The sequence below is a fragment of the Watersipora subatra genome, chromosome 11 (assembly GCF_963576615.1).
Source record: "Watersipora subatra chromosome 11, tzWatSuba1.1, whole genome shotgun sequence".
NCBI lineage: Eukaryota > Metazoa > Bryozoa > Gymnolaemata > Cheilostomatida > Watersiporidae > Watersipora > Watersipora subatra.
In genome coordinates, this window is record NC_088718.1 from 4,322,377 (window position 1) to 4,349,652 (window position 27,276).

Sequence of the window (27,276 nt, forward strand, 5' to 3'; positions counted from 1 at the left end):
ATGTTCTGAAACTAAGGTGCAATCAAAGAACGATTGCTAGCCATTAACATTATAGATATACATGCTGTAGAAAACTTAGACACGGTTGTTCCTTGTTTATGCCTATGTTATATTATTATTATATTATATGATAAAAAGCACAGCATGTAGAATATAGTACATAACAAAATAAGAGCTCAACCTAAAAATCCAGATCTGTACCACAGGGTTGTTTAAAAGCTCCCATCACCGGACAGTATTAAACGCTTACAAACAAAAAAAAGTAGAAAGACGGAATTTATGATAATCATGCGTAGAAATTCATGATGGGATATATATTTTTATTCACATTACCATTTGATACGACATTATGCATTACACAATGCACATTGTGACAAAGATTGAAGTGGTATGATGTCAGTGTTTTACATTAAAGGCACCGAAATGATATCTTTAGTCATCCATCTCGAGAAATAAATACCAATATACAAATCACCAAATATAGCAAAAGGTTTGCACAGAGTAACACAATCCACAAAATGCAAACTGTAATAACATGAAACAGTGATAGCATCAGGCTGCACCAATAGAGATTCTGTCCAAACGAAGAGTGTCCCAAGTTATTCACAAAGTGATCAACTGAAATATAAACATTCAATAAGTAACACAAGTCTATTGGAATGGCAATAGGCCTACATGGAAAGCTAGTGATGAACTGAAACCACCCTTCAAGCACCAATCATATAAGCAGAGATAATTATCTTGTCGAGTCTACCTACATGGAAAGGCAGTCACCAGTGATGAAGTGATACCAACCAGTTGTATGATTGATTGGTGGTTGAAGTACCCTTTAACCACCAATCACACAACTCACCACAAGCAGTCATATTTGGCCAATTAATGATACAGAACTTCCTGTCATACCTTCGCACCTTGTCAATCTAATAGACATGCACTAGTTGCATTCCTACATGAACCAAAACAAAACTACATTACAAATACCAAATACACTCTGCACTGCAATAATGGACAGATGTTGTCATTATTGACAATACAGTCACGCCGTGACCTACAACTGCCCCAATATATGAGAAAATCAAGATTTTGTTACTAGCAAAATTTCCATTAAGTTTCTGTCTTGAGATACGCGCAAACGAGCCAGTTCTCGATAGTCACTAAATGGCCAAGCATGCATGCAAGTGACAGCATCACTCGGTCTGTCTCGTCCAATCGGTTTGAAAAAATTTTAACAAGGTCGACTAAAGGTTATAGAAAGAGCGAGGCAAAATCGCAAAGCCAGAAATCGATATTAAAAAATTACGTTTAGTAAAAGATTAAAAAGTAGCTACAAGTGTGTGTTTAATAAGCTAAATTCATATAAGTTAAATTCAAGGTCTATGTTGTGTAGCATCACAAAAGTCTAGTGTACTGAATGTGTTGCTGTCAAGTTTCTCTCAGACCGCCGTTAGCCTCTACCGTCAGTCTCAAAGGTAAGAACTTCATACAGCACTGTACATAGTAGTGTACATAGTAGTGTACATAGTAGTGCTAGATTTTATTGCAGATCATGACCACTAAATAGGCATTTGTCACTTTGTAAGCGCTGGTACTGAATTACAGAAACTGAAAACAAGTTTTTCCATCGTAATATCCTGTTTTTAAATGGTTTTTTCATAGTATGAGAACGGATTAATGTTTATTTAGTTATTTTATATAGGAAATATTGCATTAGATACGAGACCATTGACATACGGGCTCAGTCCCAGAACGCATCAAGCTTGCATGTCGGGTATGACGGTACACTGAACATAAATTAGACTTCATCAATGAGCACGAATCGCATTACCGCTCATCCAACCCCAAAATTTTGAGGTACATGGTTAGCATAGATTTCTAAATTATCTAGCTTAGGTAATGCAATGTTAATACTGGTGGTGAACCAACCACCCTACTGTAGTTATAATGTCAATGTGCAGTGTTACATACAATCAATAAGCAAACACCACTTGATGCTTCCCACATACCTCTCTCATAGCTACTCTACTCTGCAGGCCCTGTAAAATTCTTTTTAAGAGAGGCCCAGCAGTTGATATAATCATGCTGCAGTTTCTGACATATTTCCTGTCCCCACTTGCTGACAGCCAAGGAGAGCGATGACTCAAACATGAAAGCCTGCAATATCGACACAAGTTGATGACAACCGGAGCATGCCTTCATCTTGACACGGAGTTGAAAATTTTTTCGTGAAACTCTGGCTTGTTAAAGATACAGTCAGAGCAATAGGAGAGTCAGCGGTGATTATACTCGTCAGCTATCCATGTTGACGAAGAATCTGTTACTAGCGCCAAAACCGAAGTGATTTAATTTTAGTTAAACTAAAAAGTCCAGGTTTTGCTTATAACAAGACACTATAGCAGTGGTTGTACTTTGATTGAGCTAATGAAGAGATTCATCAATGATCTTTAACACTGATTTGTACCAAAAATAATCTTGTAATTACTGTCTAGGGAAGCTTTTCTCATTCAGCAGTGAATTGAATACAAAACTATAAAAACAGCTACTTTTACCTTTCTGCTAAATGCAAGACTGGGTATCAGACTCGGCAAGTTGCCTATAACAACTAGTAACAACTGTAAAAAAGTAGGTGTCCCGACTGTTTAATGAAGCTGTAATAGAAAAAATTAAACGGGTCCCTCAAAAAAGCAATATTAAATTGTAATATATCTCAACTAAATCAACCATAATGCAGCACACAAACTTGGGGTTATAGAGCATTAACGTTTAAATTTTTATTTTGGAAACTCCGAGATACTAATAAATCGCATCTTTTCTTTCATAAAAATCAAACTTTGTTTTTCATAAAAAGTGGTAATAAAAATATTTTTTTATCGCCTTAAATTTAATTTCTATTTAGTTTTTTAATAAATTAGTTTTTCATGTTATATATACAATATATATATACAATACATTTGAAACAATCAACTGTCTGGGCTGCTAAACAAACTTATCAAAATCATACATATGTTCCAACATATGACAAACTTAACGAAAGTTTAGGAACAGACAAAGTTTGATGGCAATGTGGTATGAATTAGTTTCTTTGTACTAAAATACACAGACACAATTGATTTAAAGACCTCCGCCAATTGGAAAAAATGTTAAACAATAGCATTAGCTGAACTTTTATAGGGCAAACATTTGCAGGACTTGACTTTGCTCACAGAACTACTCAATGAAAAATATTTTGGACTATCTTTTAAAAAGGAAGACCTAATTTGCTTTTTCAGTTATAAATTAGCAAATTCATCGATACGCAAATATTTACAACATTTTATGTGGTTGTTTGTTCTGACATTTTTTCCAATGAATACTTGGTTACCAAAGTCCTGCATTTTAAACTTTCTTGACTAATAATAGTAACTGATTATTAAAGGTTGACTTGCAGCAAAATTCACATTACAGTTATTTGGAATCAAAAGATTCACCATGTCTTACTCTGCGGTGTTGTAGGTGCCAAATATGAACAGTTAACGAACAGTTAATCGCAGCCATCACGGAAACGCTGTAGATTGGAATCCCTTTCCAAAACGGCTCAAATGGGACGTAGTTGAACACGATGGTTTCTGTTTACACTTTCATGCAACTTCATTCATTGAAATATTTTTACAAATATACTTCACGCATTCAATAACTCCAACTTCTGCATCAATAAATCCAATTTCAAGTACACAAGAGAAGACAACACCTTATGTGATGACAACTCATTTTACATAAAAACTGATGCAATGCAAATAATGCATTTTGATTGAAGCTCTCACCATGCTGCCATCTGCGATTCGCTCAGCTTTCAGTTCCATGTTAGATGCGCCCTCAAAGCAGTTGCTGTCTGGTCCATGTGGAGTCATCATGCTGTGCAGCGAGGCCTGGCCAGGCATAAACCCACCAACCTTTGCTTCATAGTTGCCCTTGATGAGCCCCATGAACTCACTCATGCAGTTTCCTGTGGGTAAATATAAGTAGTAGACACTAGAAGCCAAAGTCGGTCGAGCTTAAACATTGAAAATGAGGAGTTCATGTTATGAGTAGGAGGAGCTTTGTGAACAAAAATAACTCAGCCAAATTGGGCAGGTAACGAGTATGTTAGTAAGATAGTTGTCAAGCTGTGACCTCAGCAGTTTTACCTTAGTCTCTCAACAAGTAAATCTGTAGTGACCATCACTAAATCGGTGTAAGAATATACATGTAAAGTAAAAGAAGCTCACCACACCAGCAAGTATAATTGAATAACAAATACTACACACACTTTAAGAGCTACAAAGCCATCAGTGAAATTGCCTTAAAAGTTGAATTGCAACAAAATTCACATTACAGTTATTTGATATCAAAAGATTCACCATGTCTTACTCTGTTGTGTTGTAGGTGCAAAATATGTGGAAATGTGATTACAAGCTCTTAAAAGCTCAAAAACGAACAGTTAATCGCAGCCACATGAAACCGCCGTAGTTTGGATTCTCTTTCCAAAACGGCTCAAATGTGACGCATTTGTGAGAGATGGTTTCTGTTTACGCTTTCATGCAACCTTATTCATCGAAATATTTTCACAAATATACTTCAAGCATTCAATAAAACCATGTCTATTGTTCTTACGCGTCTGTTTTATCGTCATTGTAATGCTGTCACTTTTAGCAGTGATATCTTATAACTTATCGTAAAAATTCCTTTAACTTTTTAACCTTACCTCGAAGGAGTACATATCATTGTCTGATAATCATGACGAACCTGTTGGTCACCTGTGATAATCGAAAAGTGCAGCAAAAATTATTTGCGAAGTATTGGGTCACATGATCAGATTACGACTTGCCGATTAGACCAGGCCGAAACAAAACTGTAAAGTAGCGAGCACCTATATTTGATACGGGGTCTTCGGTAAAACCCGAAGTGTTTGTCATAAACTAGTACTACGATAAGTCTTATATTGAGCTTTGTATTGGCCTTTCAATTCACGTGAGAACATCACGTGACAAGACCATAACCAAATTTCGTGGCTACGTCATCGAAATAAAGAGATTCCAATCTACGGCGGCTTTTCGTTTTTGAGCTTTTAAGAGCTTGTAATCACATTTCCACATATTTGGCTCTTACAACACAACAGAGTAAGACATGGTGAATCTTTTGATACCAAATAACTGTAATGTGAATTTTGTTGCAAGTCAACCTCTAACTTAGTTCAAACCCCAGATCAGTCCATAGATCAGTCCATAGATCAGTCCATAGATCAGTCCTGTTTCATAGATAGAAACTTACAATAACAATGTGAAGTTGTGGCTGTGATTTCTTTAACTTACGGTTATGGAAGAAGTTGACTAATTTTACACAAAATGGCTGCGGAGTGTTGATAAAAAAAGTTTTGACCTTTCACACTTAATTACGCTGTTTGAAAATAAATTCCTATTTGTTGTTCACAATGTCAATGGATAAACTGAACATGAGTGGAGTGTGAACTATAAAGCACTATGACTATCAGCAATTCTGTCTGTTTATATCATATTTAATTAAAGACAGTGCATATGGCAACCAGAACTTTACCATTTCATGCATCACTTTAACAGCAATGCATTGTTTGTATAAAAATGAAAGCAAGTAATTCATGAGGTGATATCCCATGACAAGCTTAGCTTCCTTGAAGCGAAACTTTTACCAAATTAGCAAAATTTAAACACCTTATACTTAGCTGACTTTAACCTTGACCTTATCATACAACTATATGTCTGCATTGGGCAATATAACCATTGCTTAATGACATCATCAACAGATGGAAGCTTTTTAAAGATGAGAAGGGAAGTAGGATCTTAGAATCAAAGTTTCCATTTACTAATTTATATAGTTGTGCTCTCCTCCAATAATACCGTGTCAAGCCTGCTTTAAAAATACATTACAAAGATTTGCATAACTTTCTCACCATAGAGTTGCTGTTACATAGTTGCTGCGTAACTGAAAGACTGCTCTTAAGAACATCAGAACAATCCCAACAAACATCGGCTGACTTATGAGACAACAACTTGTAGGAACAGCAGTAAAAAGACGCTTGCTATTTCTACGAACCTTACTAGTAAACTGTATATAAACTTTTGGCTAGCAAGTGAAACATGATTAGCCAAGTCATCTTTGTCGTTATAGTAATTTTGTAAATGTTCCTAAAGCCGTGACTACAAACCAACAAAATGCATCATTTGCGTGCACTGTGTGCACACAAGGTGTACGGCCACAGGTGCGCACTGCCGAGGCTTTGTTGATGGCTGTATACTACTTGGCTCGTAAACAAACATGTTGGCAGAGATGCATCTTTAATCAGACAAAAAGGTTGATTCCCATCTAGTATAATCACAATACCATTTTATTCATTTCTAGTCAGAGCTGACTCCATTTTATTCATTTCTAGTCAAAGCTGACTCCATTTTATTCATTTCTAGTCAAAGCTGACTCCATTTTACTTATGCTAAATAAGATGCACCTCTGAGTGATGATGTTAAGGCTTCACACAGACAACTAACTATTCAAATAGGAACAAAAACAATCTTTGAGTGTGACAGATATGTGAAGGCCACTGACGTCAATTAGAACTGACAAAGATAACTTGTTCTCTGTATAAATCTATTGAAAGCAGAAGTTAGTTCTGTTAATTTACATGATGAACACAAATTCTCTGTAGGTAACTGATTTTGATTGTAAATACTTAGCGTTTTTCTTTAGCAAAAGATATAACATTGCAAAGAGCTGCATACACTATACTGTCATCACAAATAGTTAGAGGATCCATAAGGGTAAAAAATATACTTGGGGATGTTTCAATAGAACATCAAGCAAGGATGTCTTAGCCTTGACCCAACAGAGAGCTCATTGGTCCATTCATTTGTTAATGCAACAGGTCATTTAATAGTGGCATGTGTAGCCACTGCAGTATGCATTTTACCCGTGTGCATAGCCATGATTTGACACAGCAAGATGGCCTCCAGCAATGCAGGTAGATTCAAACAAGGTTTGATTGCATGATAACCAGAGCACTTTTTAGTATTTTGTAACAATTAACCGTGCAAAGCTGCAACTCAACATTTATCTAAAGACAGGCATCTACACTATTTTAAGCTCATTGGTGTCTATGAATATGACGTACTGATGAGAGGGATCGAGGCTACCTACTGTGATAGTACGGAGGTCTGAAAGTATGCTCCTGTACAGACCACCTCGGGGGGAAGATGACAAAGTCAGCGATGGCCACCCCTGGTGTATTGCTCTGACATGTCAGCACCGTGAATATGGAAGGATCCTATATGCAAATAAAATATACCGTAAAACCTCAAATTGAACGCCACCTCTATTTGAATGCCGACTCTATGTGACCGCCACTATGAGACAAGGGTTGAAAAATAGAGCGCCACCCTCTATTTGAACGACACCTCCATTTGATCGCCACTTGGATTATCTTTTATCTTTATGAACCCATATAGTTGAACACTATAACAACTAGAACAATAGAACACTATAATAACACTTTATAATATAAACTGATCAGTAGAAAAGTGTCCACAAAATCGTATTAATAACATTAAATACATTAATAACAATCAATTCTCCCGTTGTCCAACTCCCACAGCTTTTACTTTTTTTCGTTAAAACTTTGAAAGCAACACCATTGAAATAATTAATAACAGTCTCAAGCTAACAGTAGTTCCATGTTTAACGCGGTCTTGACACTTCGAAATACATGTACCTATATAAAAAACGGTTTAAATTCACATTGGTAGATGAACTTTAAAAGCAACACCATAAAATTAATATCTGTCTCAGACTAATAGTCGTTCCTTGTTTAACGCGGTCTTAATACATGTACTTCGAAAAACATGCATATAAAAACGGTTTGCAAGCTTTCGGCCAAAGGTTACGTTTAGCAAGCAAAACTTTTACGCGTTGCATTGGTGCTAAATGTGACGCGTAAATGTTTTGCTCTGACAAAAGATTGTTTGGACGCTAATATCGACTAGTTCAGCAGTGTAGAAGAAGAGTCGAGACCAGAAGATATTGTGAAAGGTATTGGAGAATTAGAAGATGTTTGTTCCATCAAAAGCAACAATCAGAACGTAGCTATCCGAGCAAACAGTGGAAATATTTTCGTTTTCAAAAAACGTTAATTTTTGTTTCTGCATGTAATATAAGTATGGTTTATTTATGTCACTTGTTCATGAATAAATATTTGTATCATTTGATAGATTATCATTATATAATTTATAAATATGCCGATTTATAGAGTATTATTTAATAGCATCCTTGCGGCTATTTTAATACAGCTTACAATGGATCGATGCTCATAACTCTACTTCTATTGCACATAAAAAGCTAGTTTTTGCTGCAAACTGTAGCAAACATATCAGTGAATGCAATGGGCTTTTATTCAACATTGTTAAATATTGATAAAATAAAAATAAATAAAGTAAAAATATGGCTTCAAATTTAGAATGAAACAAAAATTAAAAATGCTAACAAATTGCAAAGAAAGGCACAAGCTATAATATCTCGCAGGCCAATTGCAAGCAACAAATATCAACTGGTAGGAATATTTCTCAGTTTCTCGGTGCATATTTATTAAGAGATCTTTGAGGTTGGAGGTAAGTTAGCAGATATTCCATATTATATAATATGATATATGATGATATATGATATAAGATGATATAACCATATTCACAAATAATTGTTACAACAGCCTTTCCAAATAAATTGATGAGAAAAAAATTTTGATTGTTTTACTATGAATAGATGATTATAAAGAATAACTCTCTGCTCAGTGCAGTGTCCCCTGATGGGCTGACATACATACAAAACCTAATGTATGTTCAAGAGGTTTATTCTATGAAAATACAGTATTGACATTAGAAACAATGCCAATAATTGTCGGATTAGATCAGACCAAACATGTCATGAAAGTTCAACATTTTTACTGTCGATTCATTATCTATTTTACTGTCTAGATTAGAAATAACGATGGCTTAGGTGTATAACCTACGTATAGACGTCTTTAGGAGTTATCTTACCTAAAACCTAGAAAAGACAACTTCTACAGTATATCGTTACTACAAGCAATGGTTATAAAAAGTCTAGGTACTTTTTTACTTTGGGTTTTTGATGGAAAGAAGCAGAATGTCCTTTTTCGACAACAAAACAGTGACATGAAGGAACAGCAACATTTTAATGTACTATGAGAAGGAAGGATACACACCACATGGTCGAACGAGACAGAGTTGATTACCATGAACTTGTCCAGGTCATATTTATAAGGCGCATAGTTGCCATGCCAGGCCACGACATCAAATGGGGAATGATCCTAAAAAGATATTATTGAATTCAATACACTCAGGGGGCCTTCAGCTTGTCTAACTGTCCCAAAGCTACACAAAAAAGTACACAAGTCATATTCTCTAATATTCATAGTTCATATAACATATTCCAAAGGTAAATGCAGTACAACTTCACAATTTAGAACTTTTGGGCACTACATATCAAAATTCAACTATGCGAATTTAAAATTAGCAATTTATTTGGTGTTATGCTCACATTCCTTAAAACTGCAAAGAAAAAAGTTCTTTCCTTCATCTTGGTGTATTTATTTAGCATTGACATAGTTTTTGTGATTATTTTGTGTAATCTTTCTATTACTAAAGATCATAAGAAGATGTTTCACACATAAAAAGCTGTATGTATAAATGTTAACACTAATGAGTGTCAAATGTTGCCATTACATATGCTATGAGCAGAACTGTGGATATTTTATTACCTCTTTGTCACATTATACAATAATCTTTAGCTATGGGCTTGTGTATAGATGTTCATTGACTCCGATCAAACATGCTAACAACATGCAAACACGATGAGTCCAAGATCAAATGTGGAGATGATTGTTGTCAACGAAATGAATTTTTCCTGTTCTTACAAATTTGTATGTGCGTTTGCATTTGTAACTAGCATTGCTTTTGAGGGGCATTTAACCAGGCTATATTGAATCAGATAAGAACAAATTTTTTCCAAATTTATTCAGGTAAGACATTTTACTAAGTGAAATGAGTGTCATTTATGTTTACTATTGGATGGTTGGCTGAGACTATCACGCATAATTAATAACTTATGAAATACATCTAAAATTTATGCAACACATAAATAAAAAGCCTTATCAATATACACCGTAAAACCTCTATTTGAACGCCACCTCTATTTGACTGCCACTATAGAGGAAGGGTGAAAAATAGAGCGCTACGGCGTTCAATTACAAGTTTTATGGTAACCACTAAAGCATAATTCCCATATACGCCACAAATACTGGCGGCAGGATCACCAGGCGATCTGCGGTGAAATGAGAAACTACTCGTCAAGAACCACAGGTAGTTGCCAGCAGTCAACACACAAGTTCAACGCTGTTCAACTTTCGCAAGGAGCCGCAGGCAAAACCTTCCCAAAATGCACTATACAGGTGAAGGTCAGCACGTTCAAAACAGCATGGCGAGTGGCCATTTTTATGCGATCATCAGCGATACAGCTTTATATGAACATAAGCCACCAAGCCTAGCGCCGCAAATGTTTTGTTACGCGAGATTACCACCGGGGTTTCGCAGCCAATATGGGAACCAGGCAATAGTCACAAGCATATTTGGTAAAAGATTTTCAATCAATCTTATTTCTTATAATCTTAAAGGTTGACTTGCAACAAAATTCACATTGCAGTTATTTAGTATCAAAAGATTCACCATGTCTTACTCTGTTGTGTTGTAGGTGCCAAATATGTGGAAATGTGATTACAAGCTTTTAAAAGCTAAAAAAACGAACGAACAGTTAATCGCAGCCACACGAAACCGCCGTAGTTTGGATTCTCTTTCCAAAACGGCTCAAACGGGACGTAGTTGTACGAGATGGCTTCTGTTTACACTTTCAAGCAACCTCATTCATCGAAATATTTTCACCAAAATACTTCACGCATTCAATAAAACCATGTCTATTGTTCTTACGTGTCTATGTTATCGTCATTGTAATGCTGTCACTTTGAGCACTGATATTCTATAACCTACCGTAAAAATTTGTTCAATTTTTAACCTTAGCTCGAAGGAGTACATATCATTGTCTGATAATCATGACGAGCCTGTCAGTCACCTGTGATAATCGAAAAATGCTGCAGAAATTAATCACGAAGTATGGGTCACATGATCAGATTACGACTAGACGATTAGACCAGGCTGAAACAAAACTGTAAAGTAGCGAGCATCTATATTTGATACGGGGTCTTTGGTAAAACCCGAAGTGTTTGTCATAAACTAGTGCTACGAGAAGTTTTATATTGAGCCTTTTATTGGCCTTTCAATTCACGTGAGAACATCACGTGACAAAACAATAACCAAATGTAATGACTACGTCAGAGAAATAAACTGATTCCAATCTACGGCGGCTTTTCTGTTTTGAGCTTTCAAGAGATTGTAATCACATTTCCACATATTTTGCACCTACAACACAACAGAGTAAGACATGGTGAATCTTTTGATACCAACTAACTGTAATGTGAATTTTGTTGCAAGTCAACCTTTAAGGGTACTTCATGGAGAAATGAGATAGCTAACAGTGCGATGTAAATGTATTAAAAAGAGCAGAAATACCATGACGATGATCACTTGTCTCAACAACTGCTACCTCCCAGTTAAAATAAATAAAAACACAATCAAGAGAGGGCTCGACTGATATTTAAAGACACCGTCAAAAGAAATATGAAGCTCGTAGATATGGACCACAATGCGTAGCAAATGATGATAAGAAATAGAACTGGAGATGCAGGATTAGACCAACCGGAGACTAGTCATTGTCACGCGGACAGACTGCTATGATGAAGTTGTCACAAAGCTTGTTTATTATACATATGCAATTGTGTTATATTATTTATACTACTGAATGCCCGGCGTTGCTCAGGTAATAAAAGTCTTTGCACAGAAAGTTTATTTTTATTTAACATATAATAACAGTTAGCATTCTAATTTTCAAACTTCATATCATGAGAAAAGTGTTTTGCGCAGTTTAAATAAGTTGAGAGAAAAAATAAAACATCTGGAAAGGTTTTCAAACTTTGTCAAACAACTGTAACTTTCAAACATCATATCATGAGGAAAATGTCTTGTGCTGGTTAAATAAATTAAGAAACAAAATAAAACAACTATAGAAGTGTTCAAATATAAATGTGAAATAATTAGCAAGTAATAGCTAAATTAATTATAATAAGAGATGATTCGGTAATGTTACAATTAATACGAACTGAGAAAACAAAATAAAAATCCTGAATATGTTGAATTAATAGTAACAATTCGTGCATAGAAGTGCGTGTGCATATAAAAAAGGTTACTGTTCCAGCAGAAGCTATCCATCAAAACTTTGAATGCGACAATACTGTTACCTCTTGGTACTGCTACGTATGTGAAAAAGAGATATCAGACTGTCTTTGTCTGACCGAACGAAGATAGAATGTAGAGGCTATTCCTATTCGAGATGATACAATTGTCTGGGTGAAAAGCCTTGACCGCGATTTAGCAATTGAACCATATAAAAACCAGGAATAGAAGTTCACAAAAACACAAAAAATCATCGCGTTTCATAGAGTTTCAACTAATACGGCATTTAGCGCGTGCAACCGAGAAAAGGGTGTATACAGTACATAGTAAGAGCTATGAATTGTAAGAGCCTTCGTTGACTCGTGGTTAGACAATTGGATTACTAACCATCTGTTGCGTTCTTCATCAGTTCAAATCCAGCATTTTAATAGTTATAGCCGGACACACCGAAAGACATACACACATACATACACACAGACAACCAACTTTGAGATTTCATTATTTATATTATCATTGCTAGTATGTATAAATTATTATTAGACATCAACTTGCACAACTATTATAAACCTGAATCAAATAGCCTCATTTCCAACTACTGCGCAGGATAAATAGAAACAAGCATATTCATACTTGCTTAGCGGCGAATGTTGCACCCTGGTACTTGGCTATGATGGTGAAGTCACACTCCTTGTCCTCGTACCAGGCTACCGGAGTAAGAAAATCCCTGGGGTTAGCAAGACCATTGGCACCTGCAGGTAACAATAGTAACTGCATCGGCCAAAATACATGTATTTACTTTCCCCAACCACAGTATTCATCACTCTCTGGCATCATGAGAAGATATGAATATTCAATGCAAAATTTTAAACTATCGCTCGCTGTCAGTTAATGCATAAATTTGTCATCGACAGGCACTATTTTAGATAGACATCCGCTTGATCTGTAAATAGAATTATGGGCGGAATAGAATACTGGCTGGAAACATGCCAGACCTAATTCCTTTCCCACTGAAGCAATATAAACAACACATCAGCCAAATTGTAGTTCAACTATGATAAGTATGCACTCATCAGAATAGGGAGATAATAAAATCATTGACCATGCAGGAACCTGAAGAGATTACCGAGGAATCAAGCCAAACTGATAGCAGAGACAACCCATGACTCCAATTTCTGGAGATATACATAGATTCATATCTCTTAACATTTCTAGTGATAGATAGACAACTTCCGTATAAAATTTCTAGTGACAGATAGACAACTCCCGTTTAACATTTCTAGTGACAGGTAGACAACTCCCGTATAACATTTCTAGTGACAGATAGCCAATTCCCATATAACATTTCTAGTAACAAATAACCAACTCTCATATAAAAAAGTTTCTAGTGACAGATAGCCAACTCCCATATAACATTTCTAGTGACAGATAATCAACTACCATGTAACATTTCTAGTGAGAGTTATCCAACTCCAATATAACATTTCTAGTGACAGATAGCCAACTCCCATCTAACATTTTTAGTGACAGATATCCAACCTGCCAACTTCCATGTAACATTTTAGTAGCAGATAGCCTTTGTTTACATAAAATTTTTAATAGCTAATACTTTTTTTCACATTCAATTTTTAACAACTCTCTATCATTTCTTTTTATCGACAGAGGGCCTTTTCCTAAGCAGCATTTCTAGTGATCAGGTGGAGACAAACCAGCATTACCCCAATATTTAGTATAAAAAAAGACTAATATTTACCTATTGGTCCTAGGTTGGGTAGTTGGAAGTGCCCCCCAAACACTTCAAGAATATAGCCTCGAGTATCTCCCTCTACACCAACAGAGAACCGCATACCTTGCTGGAATACAGAAATTACTGAGTACATGATTTTTTGCAAAGAAAGAGCCAATCACAAGTAACAAGTCTCCATTTTTTACCAGGATATCTGGGCAGGATGGAGATAGCATATTTTACTTTTCGATAAAATTTAAAACTCATATATTGAGACATATTCAACAGTTTGGAGTGTCGAGTGAATAGGAAGTATTGTCTTCTTTGTTTCTGAACTAGATCCAGGACCAACTTTTTATAAAAGATTTTATTTTAATTACCAAATGGTAAGCAATTTGGAGATTATCTATTGTTAAAATGCTTTAATAATGACTGACATTCCTCGAAATCTACAGCTCCAACAAACAGCCAGTTAGAGTCATAAAATAGTAACAATTGCGCACTGGATGCATGAAGACCAGCGTTTAACATAGAAGACACGAAGGCAGAACTCAAAGCTTGAGTAAGGAGCATGCAACTCCCACGTCGCTTGCTAATTTCAATGAAAATAAAGCTAAGCTATTTTATCACGGTCAACATCAAGTGATTATATTTCCATGTGTTGTATGTAGGTATAATAGCCTTTCAACAATGCGAGGGAAGGAAAAGTAGCACTGCTTACTTGGATGACACATATCTCATTTGGTTTCACATAAATCTTCCCAAATTCTGTTGTTACATCCAGAGCACCAAGTTGTGGAACTGAAAGTAACAATATTAACAAGCGTAACACAGTATTACACATATATAAAGCTGTGCCAATGTCCTTACTTGAAAGCTACAAAGCAAGCCAGTAAATTTCCACAACCGACACTCAAAAAACCAGGATATCAATCTGAGCCATTTTGTTAAGGTGAACTGTGAAAGTTAGTACAACATACCAACCAAGCTTGGATAGTAAGAAGACAAGAAAAGCCTACATACAGCTATATTAGAACCAAAAATAAGCTTCCAATCTTTCAATTAACTTATGTCATTTGTTGTGGAAAATTTGGGTTGTACTGCATACTAACAACTTACGACATAAAATGAGACATTGACACAAACTACAACGGCCTGAGAGCAGCAGGCTTGACGACCATCATAGAGAGAATGAATCTAAACATATGTTGCTTGCTTTGACTAATTTGTGCCGAATGCCATTGTATTTTTTATGTTCGACATAGACAGAGATATCCACAACAGGCTAAAAGAAGATGAGTCATTGGAACCACCTCATGCCAACTCACTTAGCAATATTCTTATTGCAACCACCAGCATTATTCTTGTTACTAATTGGGTGTCAAAACACAATGCATACAGTGGCCAAACTGCACGGTTATTTTTTATTGTATTCTAATCATATTAATATTATTTTTATATCTTTACTGTTGTTTTTTTACTTATTATAACTATCACCTTTTGTGTGCTTGTGGTTGATTGTTTGGATATGCGTACTTAGTATGTACTGAGACGAAGAAATTTAGCAGTCACATCCTATGAGAGTCGACAGACATGTCATCCACTATACAAAACATTGCCATCAAACTGCAATCAGTGTCAAATTTATACCTATCAGCATGTCACCGTCAGCATTGTAAAAGGCAGAGTTTTCCATAGACTTAGTGCAGCTGTAGATATGAATAGCTAATCCGTTTCTCGCTTTGGGATCCCCGGCCCCACAGACAGTTCTTAGTCCAGATATAAAGTCTCCTTCTACGATGTCAAATGGCGACCACCTCAACTAAAACATGTCATACCTTACAGTGAAGCTAATGGAATGCAATGCATATGATACACATACTTATAATCAGCCAGCAATATATCGAACCTGCCAAAACCTATGCAAATGAGCGTGTGCTGCGTTAGCTCAGCATATACGCCATTATCCGGATTAGAACTCGGGGGAAAAAATAGAACAGCTCAATTTGCAAACGCAAACCTTTCCTGTGTTCACTGAAAAGATCATGGACTGTACCTGATTGGGTAAAGGGTTGTCTTCCCATATATTGCCAAAGTGGGAGGTTCCAGAAAACTTTTCAAAATCTCTATGTTTCACGGATGGCAGGATTCTATAGAGCCAACTACAAATGATACGATGTAATGTCCATGAAGCTGAAGACTTAAGAACAAACTACAAAAACAGAAGCTAATGATCTCCTTGATATGCTATTAAACATGAGCAACAGGAGTGTGAGACCGAGTGTAATTCTCATAGTGTTCAGCGCTCCTCGGTTTCGTATAGAGTCTGGCAGAACAAAAATGAGTTACACCATCATACAACAAAGATCAGCTAATATCAGTACACATGTACCAACCTATTTATTCTAGTTTGTCGTAGTGGTAGTAAATGAGTATAATATTGAGAATAAACTAGGTAATATTATTATTCATGTCCATCAATAGTTGTAATAACATGACATGTTATGATGTCATTGTAATAACAGTATTTTCATCGTTGGAGATGAGGGAATGAGAATTGCAAAAATAATTAATATTAGGAGGGTGAATGTAATATGGCAATGAGCTTTTACTGATGGTGAGGCGAGTGAAAAGAACCATTATTTGCTAAATTATACACCGCTAACTCTCCAACAGTAAGACTATAGATTACTTCCATATATTTCCTCAATTAAAAGCAGTGTCTGTCTGTTCGTCCATTTTTCGAAGCCAAATCTAGAGGTTAGGACAAAAGATTGATTTCAATGAGACTCCAACTCGTGACATTCAGCTTGGCAGACCGATACTCACATCTGTACCAATCGACCACCTTTAAGTATTCCTGAATAACTGTGCAGCTACTTATTCTCTTTGCTTTATCGGCACACCTGAGGATCCTCTGATAGCATACTAGACTACAGAGTACTAGTATATATAATAGACATACCTAATGATTGATCTCTGACAGCACACTAGACTGCAGGTTACTAAATCACTAATATATGTAATAGAGATAACTAACCCCTGTCCGTCATTTTCACTCCTAAGTGTGGTAAGAGAAAACGATATTTTCAAGGCTAACTATAGGACACTCTTTATTCAAATCGAAATTGAGAACTTGCACTGGTTTGTCACTTGACATTATATGGAATTTCTTACTACGCAAAATCTTTGACGTCATAAAAACTGACTGACATCATAAACAGACTGAATTCAAGAACTGGCCCGACTTAACACTTGACATGAGATGGAATCTTTTACGTAATTTGAAGAAAAAGCGTGACATACATTCTTTACGCTAACTGGAATTGATGTTATAGGAGGTTTACATTGTATTAGTGTCTACTGTGCTTGTAAGCAGCACGTAAAATGAGAATAAAGCTTGTGAGCCATACATACCTCCTTTTATTCGTCTCTCGAGGGCAAGTGAAGGCCGAACCAGAGAGCTGCTCAGCGTATAAACCATATGGGCATTTCTGCGGACTGTTCTGCAATATGAAGTAGTCAATCTATATGAGCAACCAAAATCAGGCGTATATCACACTTAACGGTGAATGGCAGTCCGTGGACAGCGGAACTTTAATTTTTTTGAACCTTTACTGACACAGTCATATATACATTCTGGAACTAAATAACAGAAGGTTCCAAGTTATAGCATATTTCATTCTCAAATATTTATAATACTAAACATTAAACATTTAATCTTGGAATTCAAAAAACATAAGCCAAAAAATTTGTTGGATGCTACAATAAAAATTATCTGCTATTTATTTATAAATAACACTTGGATAAATAAAATTTATTTTCCAATACTTGTGGTAACATGAAATCATTCGTTTCTATAGCCAAAGTAAACTATTAACAGGCTGAAGATATTTTTGTTATGCCAAAATTAGTCTTATTTACCATTGTATTCTTTCTATTTACATATTTATAAACAATATAATATAGTTGTTTAATGTGATCAATATATTTCATTTCAAAATATTCATTTTTAACGATATATTTTCTAATTACTACTTTGAACAAAATATTTGAGAAGTTTTTATTGGATACTATAGCCAAATAAATTTACTAATCTCAATAAAAGGATATCCTTATTTTACATATATAAGAACAAATTGTGCATAAATCACAAATAATGACAATGCATACTTTTATCAATGATCAAATTAAATAATTACTATGAAACATGTGTAACTTTATTACAAGTTGATGCAAAGAAAAAACAATGTGAACATAATTATATATATGTCCATACACATATCTATATACACATGCGTATACACATATATATATTTAATATTTATGCATAGGCCATATATATTTAATATTTATGCATAGGCCATATATATTTAATATTTATGCATATACATGTATATTATATGTATGTGATCCATGTTGAAACGTTCTTATATTGGAAAATCCATATGCTAAAACAACCACTGTGTACATAGTCCATTTTACTATGGGTAAAGAGACAATAAAAGATACCACTAAATATGTTTTGAAGCCAGTTAAAAACTTAAAATGACTTTTCTGTAATAAACAGAAGAAATAATAACAAAAAAACAGTAGTATTTTATGCTATGATAGATGGTGTTATCTCTAACAAGACTAGCATACATCCTAAATTTGCTCTTCGGAGCAACCTCTTGAAATGTTTTTCTTATTTAAACTGGTCCATATTACCCCCCACTTTCTCCTCCTAGAAAAAGCGAATTTACGCACTTAAATACTGAAATAATCTTAAAAAGACAACCAAATCATTCCACAACCACAGTTGGCTACCTGGTTTGCAGGAAGGGATCCAGGGCAGCGAGAATCTTCTGATGCAAACTCATTGCCAAACCCACTGAGATACTACAAAACAAGTTCAAGATATTGAAACTACAATTATAAATTGACAGAAATCTCTTCAATTAGAGGGTGTTATATCTATTTCTATCCATACAGCTATGACTATATCCATCTCTGCTTAACAAAAGAAATTTTCAAACCTAATGAGCAGTACAAGCTACAACTAAAATGGAGCTTAGACTTCATCCATGAAACATAACCGGCAGATTTCAATTGTACGTTCGCAAAGCGGTCCAAGTGCGGGTATAAGTGTGGCTTTGGTTGCAATACCAAATGTGTAAAATAAGTGTATTTGCACTTTTAACGTTTGTATAGTAAAAAGAATTACTGTTTTGATCCATATTATTACCTTATATTGAGACATATTAGCAACGGAGCTGTTTCTTTTTATGTCTGCGAACTCTCGCACAAACCTGTCAAATGTGCAGGCAGAGCCCGATCTCAATGTTTAGCCTCAGCACTAAGTGTTGTTTCTTTCGCTGCGCAAGCAATGTCGGTATACACTGTTTTTGTAAAGTATTGAAAGTTTAGGGCTTGTAACTAAACGGAAGTCGAGTCAGGGTTTTACATTTATGATTATGTAAAGTTACAGTGATTTTAAAACTTAGTATAGCCTTTTTGGTTCTTGATCTTATTCGTTTAATTTTTTTAAATTGTAAAAAATTTCTTTAACTACTTTACAATTATGTATTATAATAAAATTTTATTTCTAAGGTCTGAAAATATTTCTATTAAATAATAATATTAACTTTTATTGTTTATTTTTACTCATTTTAATACGATAAAGCATAAATGGTTTTCAGATGATAACCATTTGTGAGTCATGCAAATAAATATGCTGCAGAGTTTTTTTAAGGTTGGTTTTTGTTTTTGAATGTCTATTAGGTTGTTATGTACTGTTAAAATATTTTAGTTTGTGTTAAAAGTTTAGAGTAGCCAACTACGATGTGCGTCGTTTAGTCTCTTAGTAGCCGAAACCGCGTAGTTAATGGCCAGCTTTCGTTTCTGATCGTTAGGTACCGTGGACGTCTGAGTCGCTATGGCAAACAGCGAATTTACGGTTGATGGTTTTGATGATGTGGAATTTGGTAGCTCCGAACTTTCAAGTTCGGGTCATCATGACATGAGAGCTGACAAATCTTCACCCACCTCTGATGCTTCTTCAAACGGAATGCTTGGTGATGCACAATATATGATGAAGCACACCGTCACCAGCATGATGTGGGAAGCTGGAAAAAGCCAGGCAACTAAAGCGTGGGGAGTTTACGGAAACATTGACTTGCTGAGGCCGTACTTTGACGTAGAACCATCGGAAGTGTTGAAAAGGATAGTAAATTCATTTGTTCCGAAACCCCCAACAGCAGCCAACCCAATAAAAGTAGTTAAGGAGTTGTATGGACCAACGATGCTAGTGCTCACACTCATAGCGCTACTTCTTTTTGAAATGAAAAGCTCTGGACACACTGTTAAAGAAGGAACATTAATTGGTACAGCTTTTGGAACCTGCTTTGGTTACTGGATTGGATGCGGTACACTAGCATGGCTGGTGTCTTATGTCTGCAATACACATATAACGTATCTTCAAATTATTTCAATGATTGGATACTCGTTAGCATCACATTGCATTGTCGTTTTTCTTTCTACTATTATTCACACTTCACACGATCACATGTTTTTTTACACTTTATGGGGTGTGTTTGGAGGACTTTCAACTCTGAGGATGGTGTCGATTCTCCTGTCACGTACACATGGTCCTTCACAGAAAATGGTTTTATGTGCGATTGTTGCATTTCTAAACTTGTCTTTTCTGCTATACCTTCACTTTGCTTACCACAAAGTTGTAGAAGAGTTGGGGGAGCTTATCAAACCAGATCAAATGAACGACAATGTAAAGGTCATACCAACTGCAGTTGGCTCAAAAGTCTCGGATCACTAACTTGATTTTTAGCTTGGTTGCTTTATTGTGGTAAATTGGGAGTTTGTGAAGGAACTTACAAGGCATGGAAGTTTTATTCTTATTTATGCTATTATGTTTTGTGGTATTCTTAGACCTTGCTATCCAGATATATATTTGTTAACAATAAATATAGCCACTAATATTTATTGCTTCATTTTAAAGTTTTATTCTATGGTGCTCCTTTTACTATGTTTTTGTCTAGCATTCACCTTTGGGACTATTTGCTTTACTTGTAGGTCAGCGCAAATATTGCAACTTAGCGCATACAACACTTCAAGATTTTTCAAACAACCGAGGCAGTTACATTTAAACATGAGTTAAACCAGAAAATGAAAATATTAGATTGCAAGTAATGACAACATAGCTTATACCAGTATGAAATTGCAGCATTGTTCTGCTTTAAAACCAAGATTTACTGAAAATTTGATTTCTACACACTCGTTATAGAGGCAAACCCTTTGTAATCAGTGTAATTGAGTTGACAAAGGTGATGCCATGTTACTGCGTGCATCCTAATTTAAACAATTACCAACTTTTTTCACAGTAAAAGTGGACAACTGGGTTAGGTAAGCCTAATTAGAGTCATCCTTTACAATTTTCCATGATTTGTAAACTTCTATTGCAAATATCGAGTCTAATAATAGTCTGTGGTTCGAAAGTTTGCAATGTAGCAGTCGCAATAATTGGTAATCAGCAATGAGGTATTAGAGAGTAGCAATTGTCAAAATTTAAACCAAATAAAGTCATTTTTGCAAAGTTCAGCTTTAGGTTTATACAAATTTTCGGATCAAGCCAACTTGCATTGTAGTTGTCTTCTTATAAGTGCACAACTCCAAGTGATGTTGAAGCGCCTATTCTGAATTTACATACATGTGCATATGTTATTCTAATTAGAATGTTACATTCGCTAATACTTTTGACATATTGTAGCTCTAGGAATTTTCAGTATTTTTCATTAAATACTTAGCTAACGAACAAGAATCTCTCACAAGTACTCTTATACAGAGAAAGAGTGTAATCACCATTGAATTTATTGTCTGCTTTAGATTTTTAAAAATCGCGTGCAAACAGTTAAAGATAGCAATTAGAACATGAAAATATTACCATATTTAACTATCTAAGTTAATAAATCCCAATTTGTTATTGCGCATATGTTTGGTTTCACATTTTTTGCTTGAACCTATCCAAACTTTACACACATGTTCCACGCCTTCCGCAAGGCTGCCAAAAATACTTGGTTTTAAAACTCCATCCGGTTCCTGAGAACCACCCAATTTAAACACCCACCTGCAGGCTATCTGATTAAAACTGAAAAAATTCCTGGGCATCACCGGGCTTACTGCTAGTTTTATCATAAATTTATATCGGTAAAGTTTTTATTGTAAATGTGAATCATTTGGCACTAGTAAAACTCTCTATTAGGTGATTGCTTGACTTAAATAAAGCTAAAGCGCTCACTAATCAATATACAACCATATCAGCACGCTGGAAAGAATATGATACAAAACTATAGAAATGAGTGTAAAAACTATAGAGATGACTGTAGAAACTATAGAGATAAGTGTAGAAACTATAGAGATGAATGTAGAAACTATAGAGATAAGTGTAAAAACTATAGAGATGACTGTAGAAACTATAGAGATGAGTGTAGAAACTATAGAGATAAGTGTAGAAACTATAGAGATAAGTGTAGAAACTATAGAGATGAGTGTAGAAACTATAGAGATAAGTGTAGAAACTATAGAGATAAGTGTAGAAACTATAGAGATAAGTGTAGCAACTATAGAGATAAGTGTAGAATCTATAGAGATAAATGTATAAACTATAGAGATAAGTGTAGAAACTATAGAGATAAATGTAGAATCTATAGAGATAAGTGTAGAATCTACAGAGATAAGTGTAGAATCTATAGAGATAAGTGTAGAATCTATAGAGATAAGTGTAGAAACTATAGAGATAAGTGTAGAAACTATAGACGTAAGTGTAGAATCTATAGAGATAAATGTAGAAACTATAGAGATAGGTGTACAAACTAATTTGCATGTAACAAATTAAACTAATAAAGTATTAGGATGTAAAAAAGATTCTATTATTACTTTGTCATAAAAACACAGGCGGATGATTAACTAACGTAATACGTAGTTTATCGTGCAATAGTTAACACAATATGCCATTAGATAAATCTGACTCATTGATGAAGCCTTTTAATCTGGCATAAAACTTGGCGCTTACTAATAGATGAATATTTAGTAATGGTAAACAAGGTTCCCTCACTACAGACTAATACATCTGCTAGTACAAGTTTACCTAGAATAACAGAGTTAGTACATCACAAAGATGAAACTGTTTCTCCACAGTTTTTTGCTGCTGTTGTAGCTCAAGTACTAACAAACCCTGCAATAATTATAATATTTATAAATTTATAAATAATTAATTACTTCAATAATTCCCATAGATTGCACAATCACAGAGTACGATTATAGAGATGCATAATTTGCTATAGCTTTAGTAGCCTATAAAGATAAAAACAGTAAAAAATGAAAACTTTTTAATATTCTATTTATATTTATTTTAACATAAAAGCGGTGATTAAATTTAATAGTGAAAGTTCTGGCTTACGTTTTAAAAGCTATTTTCAGAGCTCTTCTCAAAATTGTGCTACTGATATACTTCACCAAACAAGTTTATCCGACATGCTTCCAAATTAGTTGCTCTATGAATGAAGCTCTAGAGATCATGGAGGATGTAATAAATTTGTATGACAGCTGAACACCTGAAGTTTTCAATAAGTTATTTTAAGGCTCTAGATAATGAAAAAGAGAAACATGATCTATATATAGATTTTACATGGCGCGTCAAGATTTATTTATCACGCAATGTTCTATCACAGACAAACTGTAACTGATATGACAATCTCTAATGATAGACTTAATCCTGAGGGGATTGAGTAGTGTTGCCAGGCGTTGACTAGCTTGACTGATTAAAAGCGATAAACAGTCCTGAGTGAACGAATGATTCACTCCGAACATTTTTTTTCAAGGAGAAACAACTCCAATTTTGTATTGCCGCTTTATTGAAGTACTAGGTGAATACAACTATCATATACCGTATGCAAATGCTAAATGCGCTCTTTTGATTATTAACTAATATGATCTTTTGCATTTTTTTGAAATTGTTTAAAAACTAATTTTTTGCTACCATTACCTATTTTTTAATTTGTAAATTTCAAATGTGCCGTTACACTTCTATTTTATTTAGCCTTATATATATTACCTTTATATTAGCCTTATTTTCCTAAGGCTCGATTGCTAAGTCAGTAAAGATCAATAATTTTTACGCGGACAATTGTATTATTTTGAGTAAGAATAGCCGCTACATTCTGTCTCTGTTCAATCGGACAAACTACCAGACAAAGACAGTCCGATATCTCATTTTTACATTTGTACCAGTATCGTTTTATTTCAAGTTTTGATGGATAGCTTCTGCTGGAACAGTAACCTTTTTTATGTTCATTAAAATGTTCATTCCATTGAAAGCCACAATCAGAATGCAACTGGCCGATCGAACGATGCAAATATTTTAGTTTCAAAAATGTTAATTTGTGTTTCTACATGTATTATAAGTATGGTTCGTTTATGTCACTTGTTCATGAATATGTTTTTGTAGCATTTGATAGATTATTATTATATAACTTATAAATTTGCAGACTTACAGTATAGCATATTATTTGATAGAGTCATTTCTGTAATCTGATCTTACAATGGATCGACGCTCGTAGCTCTTTTTCTATTGCATATCAATGAGTGCAATGAGCGTTTATGCAACATTGTTAAATGTAAAAATAAAAATGCGTCTTCAAAATTATAATGAAATAAATATTGAAAGCTCCAACAGATTGCAAAGCGAGGCACAGGCTATAATTTCATCGCAGGTTAATTGCAAGCAATAGATATCAACTGGTAGAAATATTTCTCGGCTTTTTAATGCATATTTATTAAGAGATCTTTGACAAGTTGGAGGTAAGATAGCAGATTTATTGTATCCAAAAGGGTTAATGTTGCTCCAATAGAAGGAGAGAGCAAAATATAAGCAACATTCACTTCAACCGTAAAAGGGTTAAATTTATCTTGCTAAAATTCTGCCGAGCCATTTGAAAAATAGAGCGCCAGCCTCTATTTGAACGCCAGCCTCTATTTGACCACCACTATAGAGGAAGGGTTGAAAAATAGAACGCCATGGCGTGCAATTAAAGGTTTTACATTATATAGACTTCATGAAGGCTTTGACAGGTCTGATTAGACCAACACCTCTTTTCTCCTTTCACATTGCCGAACTTCCTGACAGCGACAATCTTGAAAACCCTCGTGTTGAATGAAACCAAAAGGCTTCAAAACATAATTAATAACTGAAATATTTGGAATCAATAAAAACAGTATGTTATTGGAAGGCCACTCTAGGAAAAGTCTAATGTCTGCAACATATAAAAATGACAACCTACTCCATGCTCTTTGACTATTTTTCCTGTCATCTCCTGTGGTGATCTGATCGAAACCTTGTTTCTTGTGGGTAAGTGAAATGCACAGATAATTTTCAGAGTTGATGGCGTTACAATGTTTATTTGTTATGTATAGAAGAGATAAAATTCGAATTCACTAAGCCAAGTTGTTATGACAACAAATAGACTTTATTCAGCCCTGCGAACAACTGCTCCTACCCTTTCAAGGTGCGAGTTCCCCCAATCATGAAGCCCTAGATTAGACAAATGTCTTCCTATATCAGTATGGTTAATTAAAGTAACACACAAAATTATTATTTGCTGTTACCTGTTACCTGTTACCTCGGCCTATTGACTTAATCAGTCTCATATATTGTGCCAAAATATTGTCATATATACACTATTATATATAGACTATATAGACTAGTCAGTTATATAGTCAACTATATAGACAGTTATATAGAATATTCCAACCTATTCCTAGTTTTTGGCACTGAGCAGGGCTCATTATAACCTGCATAGACCTATTAACTACAGTATAATCACTAGGTCTATGATAACCTGCCTGACTGGTTTTAACTGGTCTGTGCTTGACAAACCAGTGCGCCTCATGTGACATTAGTAAGGGAGTTACTTACTCATGATCACAGATTCTACTAACGCTCCCAAAAAATTTAGGTAATTTCTACAAAATTATCGGGTGAGTTTTTTGTGTTGCTGCATCAGCAGGGTGAGAAAAATGAATAATATGGTTTGTTTTGGCACATTTTAGCAACTTTATAAAAGCAACTAGCAATTGCCAGCTTTCAATGAGACCATTTTATGAGGGAATACGATTAAGGAATATTTCTTTTGGTCTGGCCATTAATCATTTTTGATTAAGAATTTGACTAGTTTTATATCTGCTATTGATTACGTAAATAAAAAGATCTGTGAAGTTCTAGAACATGAACCAAGCCAAATTTCATGTTCAGTGCTCAAGAAAAAGTAAAAAACATTTTGTGATTAGCATGTCAAATTTAAAGCAATGCAATATTTCATCATAAATGTAGCAGTTACAAAACATGTTTCATATAACTGTAAAACTACAAAGAATAAACGGTATATAAAAAATAAATCTGATGTTGACTGTTAAACCTTTGGGGCCATTGACATTGTGCTCTGTGACAAAACATTTCTAGTATATGTGGACCAGTAAATAGACGCAACTGAACACGCTCCGTAAAAAGAAAATTATTCTGGATCACACTTAGAAAGAGCCACCATTTTGCTTATCTCCGACCTCCAGTAAAAAAAGAAGCATGGTCTATTCTGCTATCTGTCAGTTGGGTTGACAGGCACATGTCTAATGACAAAGGTCAACATTTTAATAGTCGTATGCAAAAGTGAAAGTAGTGATGCTATGTGATCATGATAGAAAACACGCTGTCAACCCACAATAGTCAACATTTGCAATCAAATTAGCTATGCTTTTCACCCAGCTCTCTTAAAATTTGTTATTAGCTGGTACATCGCATGCTCGGCATGCTCGACCATGGATCTACAAGTGCTCGCTGCCTTGAAATACATGTACTGGTACAGGCAGCTAGATGACAATAGCATGCATGCACAATAATAAGCATTTAAAAAGAGGCTGGGAACTTGTATCCAGGATAGCTAGCATATTGCACTTTTAGTTATATAGAAAAGGCTTTAAGATTGCCAGTTGCTGTAATGCTGCGCTCTCACCATGTTTTTGTTAAACTAATGAACCAAATTAGATGAAAAGAAAAATCACGTTTACTTAGACCTAACAGGTGTAAGTAAACGTTCATCATCAATTCTATAATATGTCTCCTAA

General features: G+C 34.9%; 2 protein-coding genes across 2 annotated transcripts; one reads left to right on the plus strand and one right to left on the minus strand.

Moving 5' to 3' along the window:
* Window positions 1-74: 74 nt before the first annotated feature.
* On the minus strand, window positions 75-19,423 carry LOC137408777 (homogentisate 1,2-dioxygenase-like). Its single transcript, XM_068095360.1, has 13 exons — window positions 19,334-19,423; window positions 18,916-18,987; window positions 17,524-17,612; window positions 16,163-16,268; window positions 15,757-15,928; window positions 14,828-14,907; window positions 14,134-14,233; window positions 13,014-13,132; window positions 9,248-9,352; window positions 7,177-7,303; window positions 3,798-3,979; window positions 2,004-2,151; window positions 75-618 (listed from the first exon to the last, which is right to left on the minus strand). The coding sequence occupies exons 1-12, from the start codon at window positions 19,346-19,348 to the stop codon at window positions 2,020-2,022; spliced, it is 1,299 nt and encodes a 432-aa protein (XP_067951461.1). The 5' UTR covers window positions 19,349-19,423; the 3' UTR covers window positions 75-618; window positions 2,004-2,019.
* Window positions 19,424-19,967: 544 nt separating this feature from the next.
* On the plus strand, window positions 19,968-21,083 carry LOC137408778 (protein YIPF3-like). The gene has a single exon (XM_068095361.1). The coding sequence runs from the start codon at window positions 20,024-20,026 to the stop codon at window positions 20,918-20,920; it is 897 nt and encodes a 298-aa protein (XP_067951462.1). The 5' UTR covers window positions 19,968-20,023; the 3' UTR covers window positions 20,921-21,083.
* Window positions 21,084-27,276: the final 6,193 nt, after the last annotated feature.

What these genes read in the sequence shown, in the direction of transcription:
- LOC137408777 (XM_068095360.1), bottom strand. An exon ending in ATGAGATATGTGTCATCCAA is followed by an intron (nt 14,234 to 14,827) that starts GTAAGCAGTGCT and finishes TCTGTATTCCAG; the next exon opens with CAAGGTATGCGGTTCTCTGT. An exon ending in GAATCGCAGATGGCAGCATG is followed by an intron (nt 2,152 to 3,797) that starts GTGAGAGCTTCA and finishes TCGATATTGCAG; the next exon opens with GCTTTCATGTTTGAGTCATC.
- LOC137408778 (XM_068095361.1), top strand. Translation starts at nt 20,024, where the DNA reads ATGGCAAACAGCGAATTTACGGTTGATGGTTTTGATGATGTGGAATTT.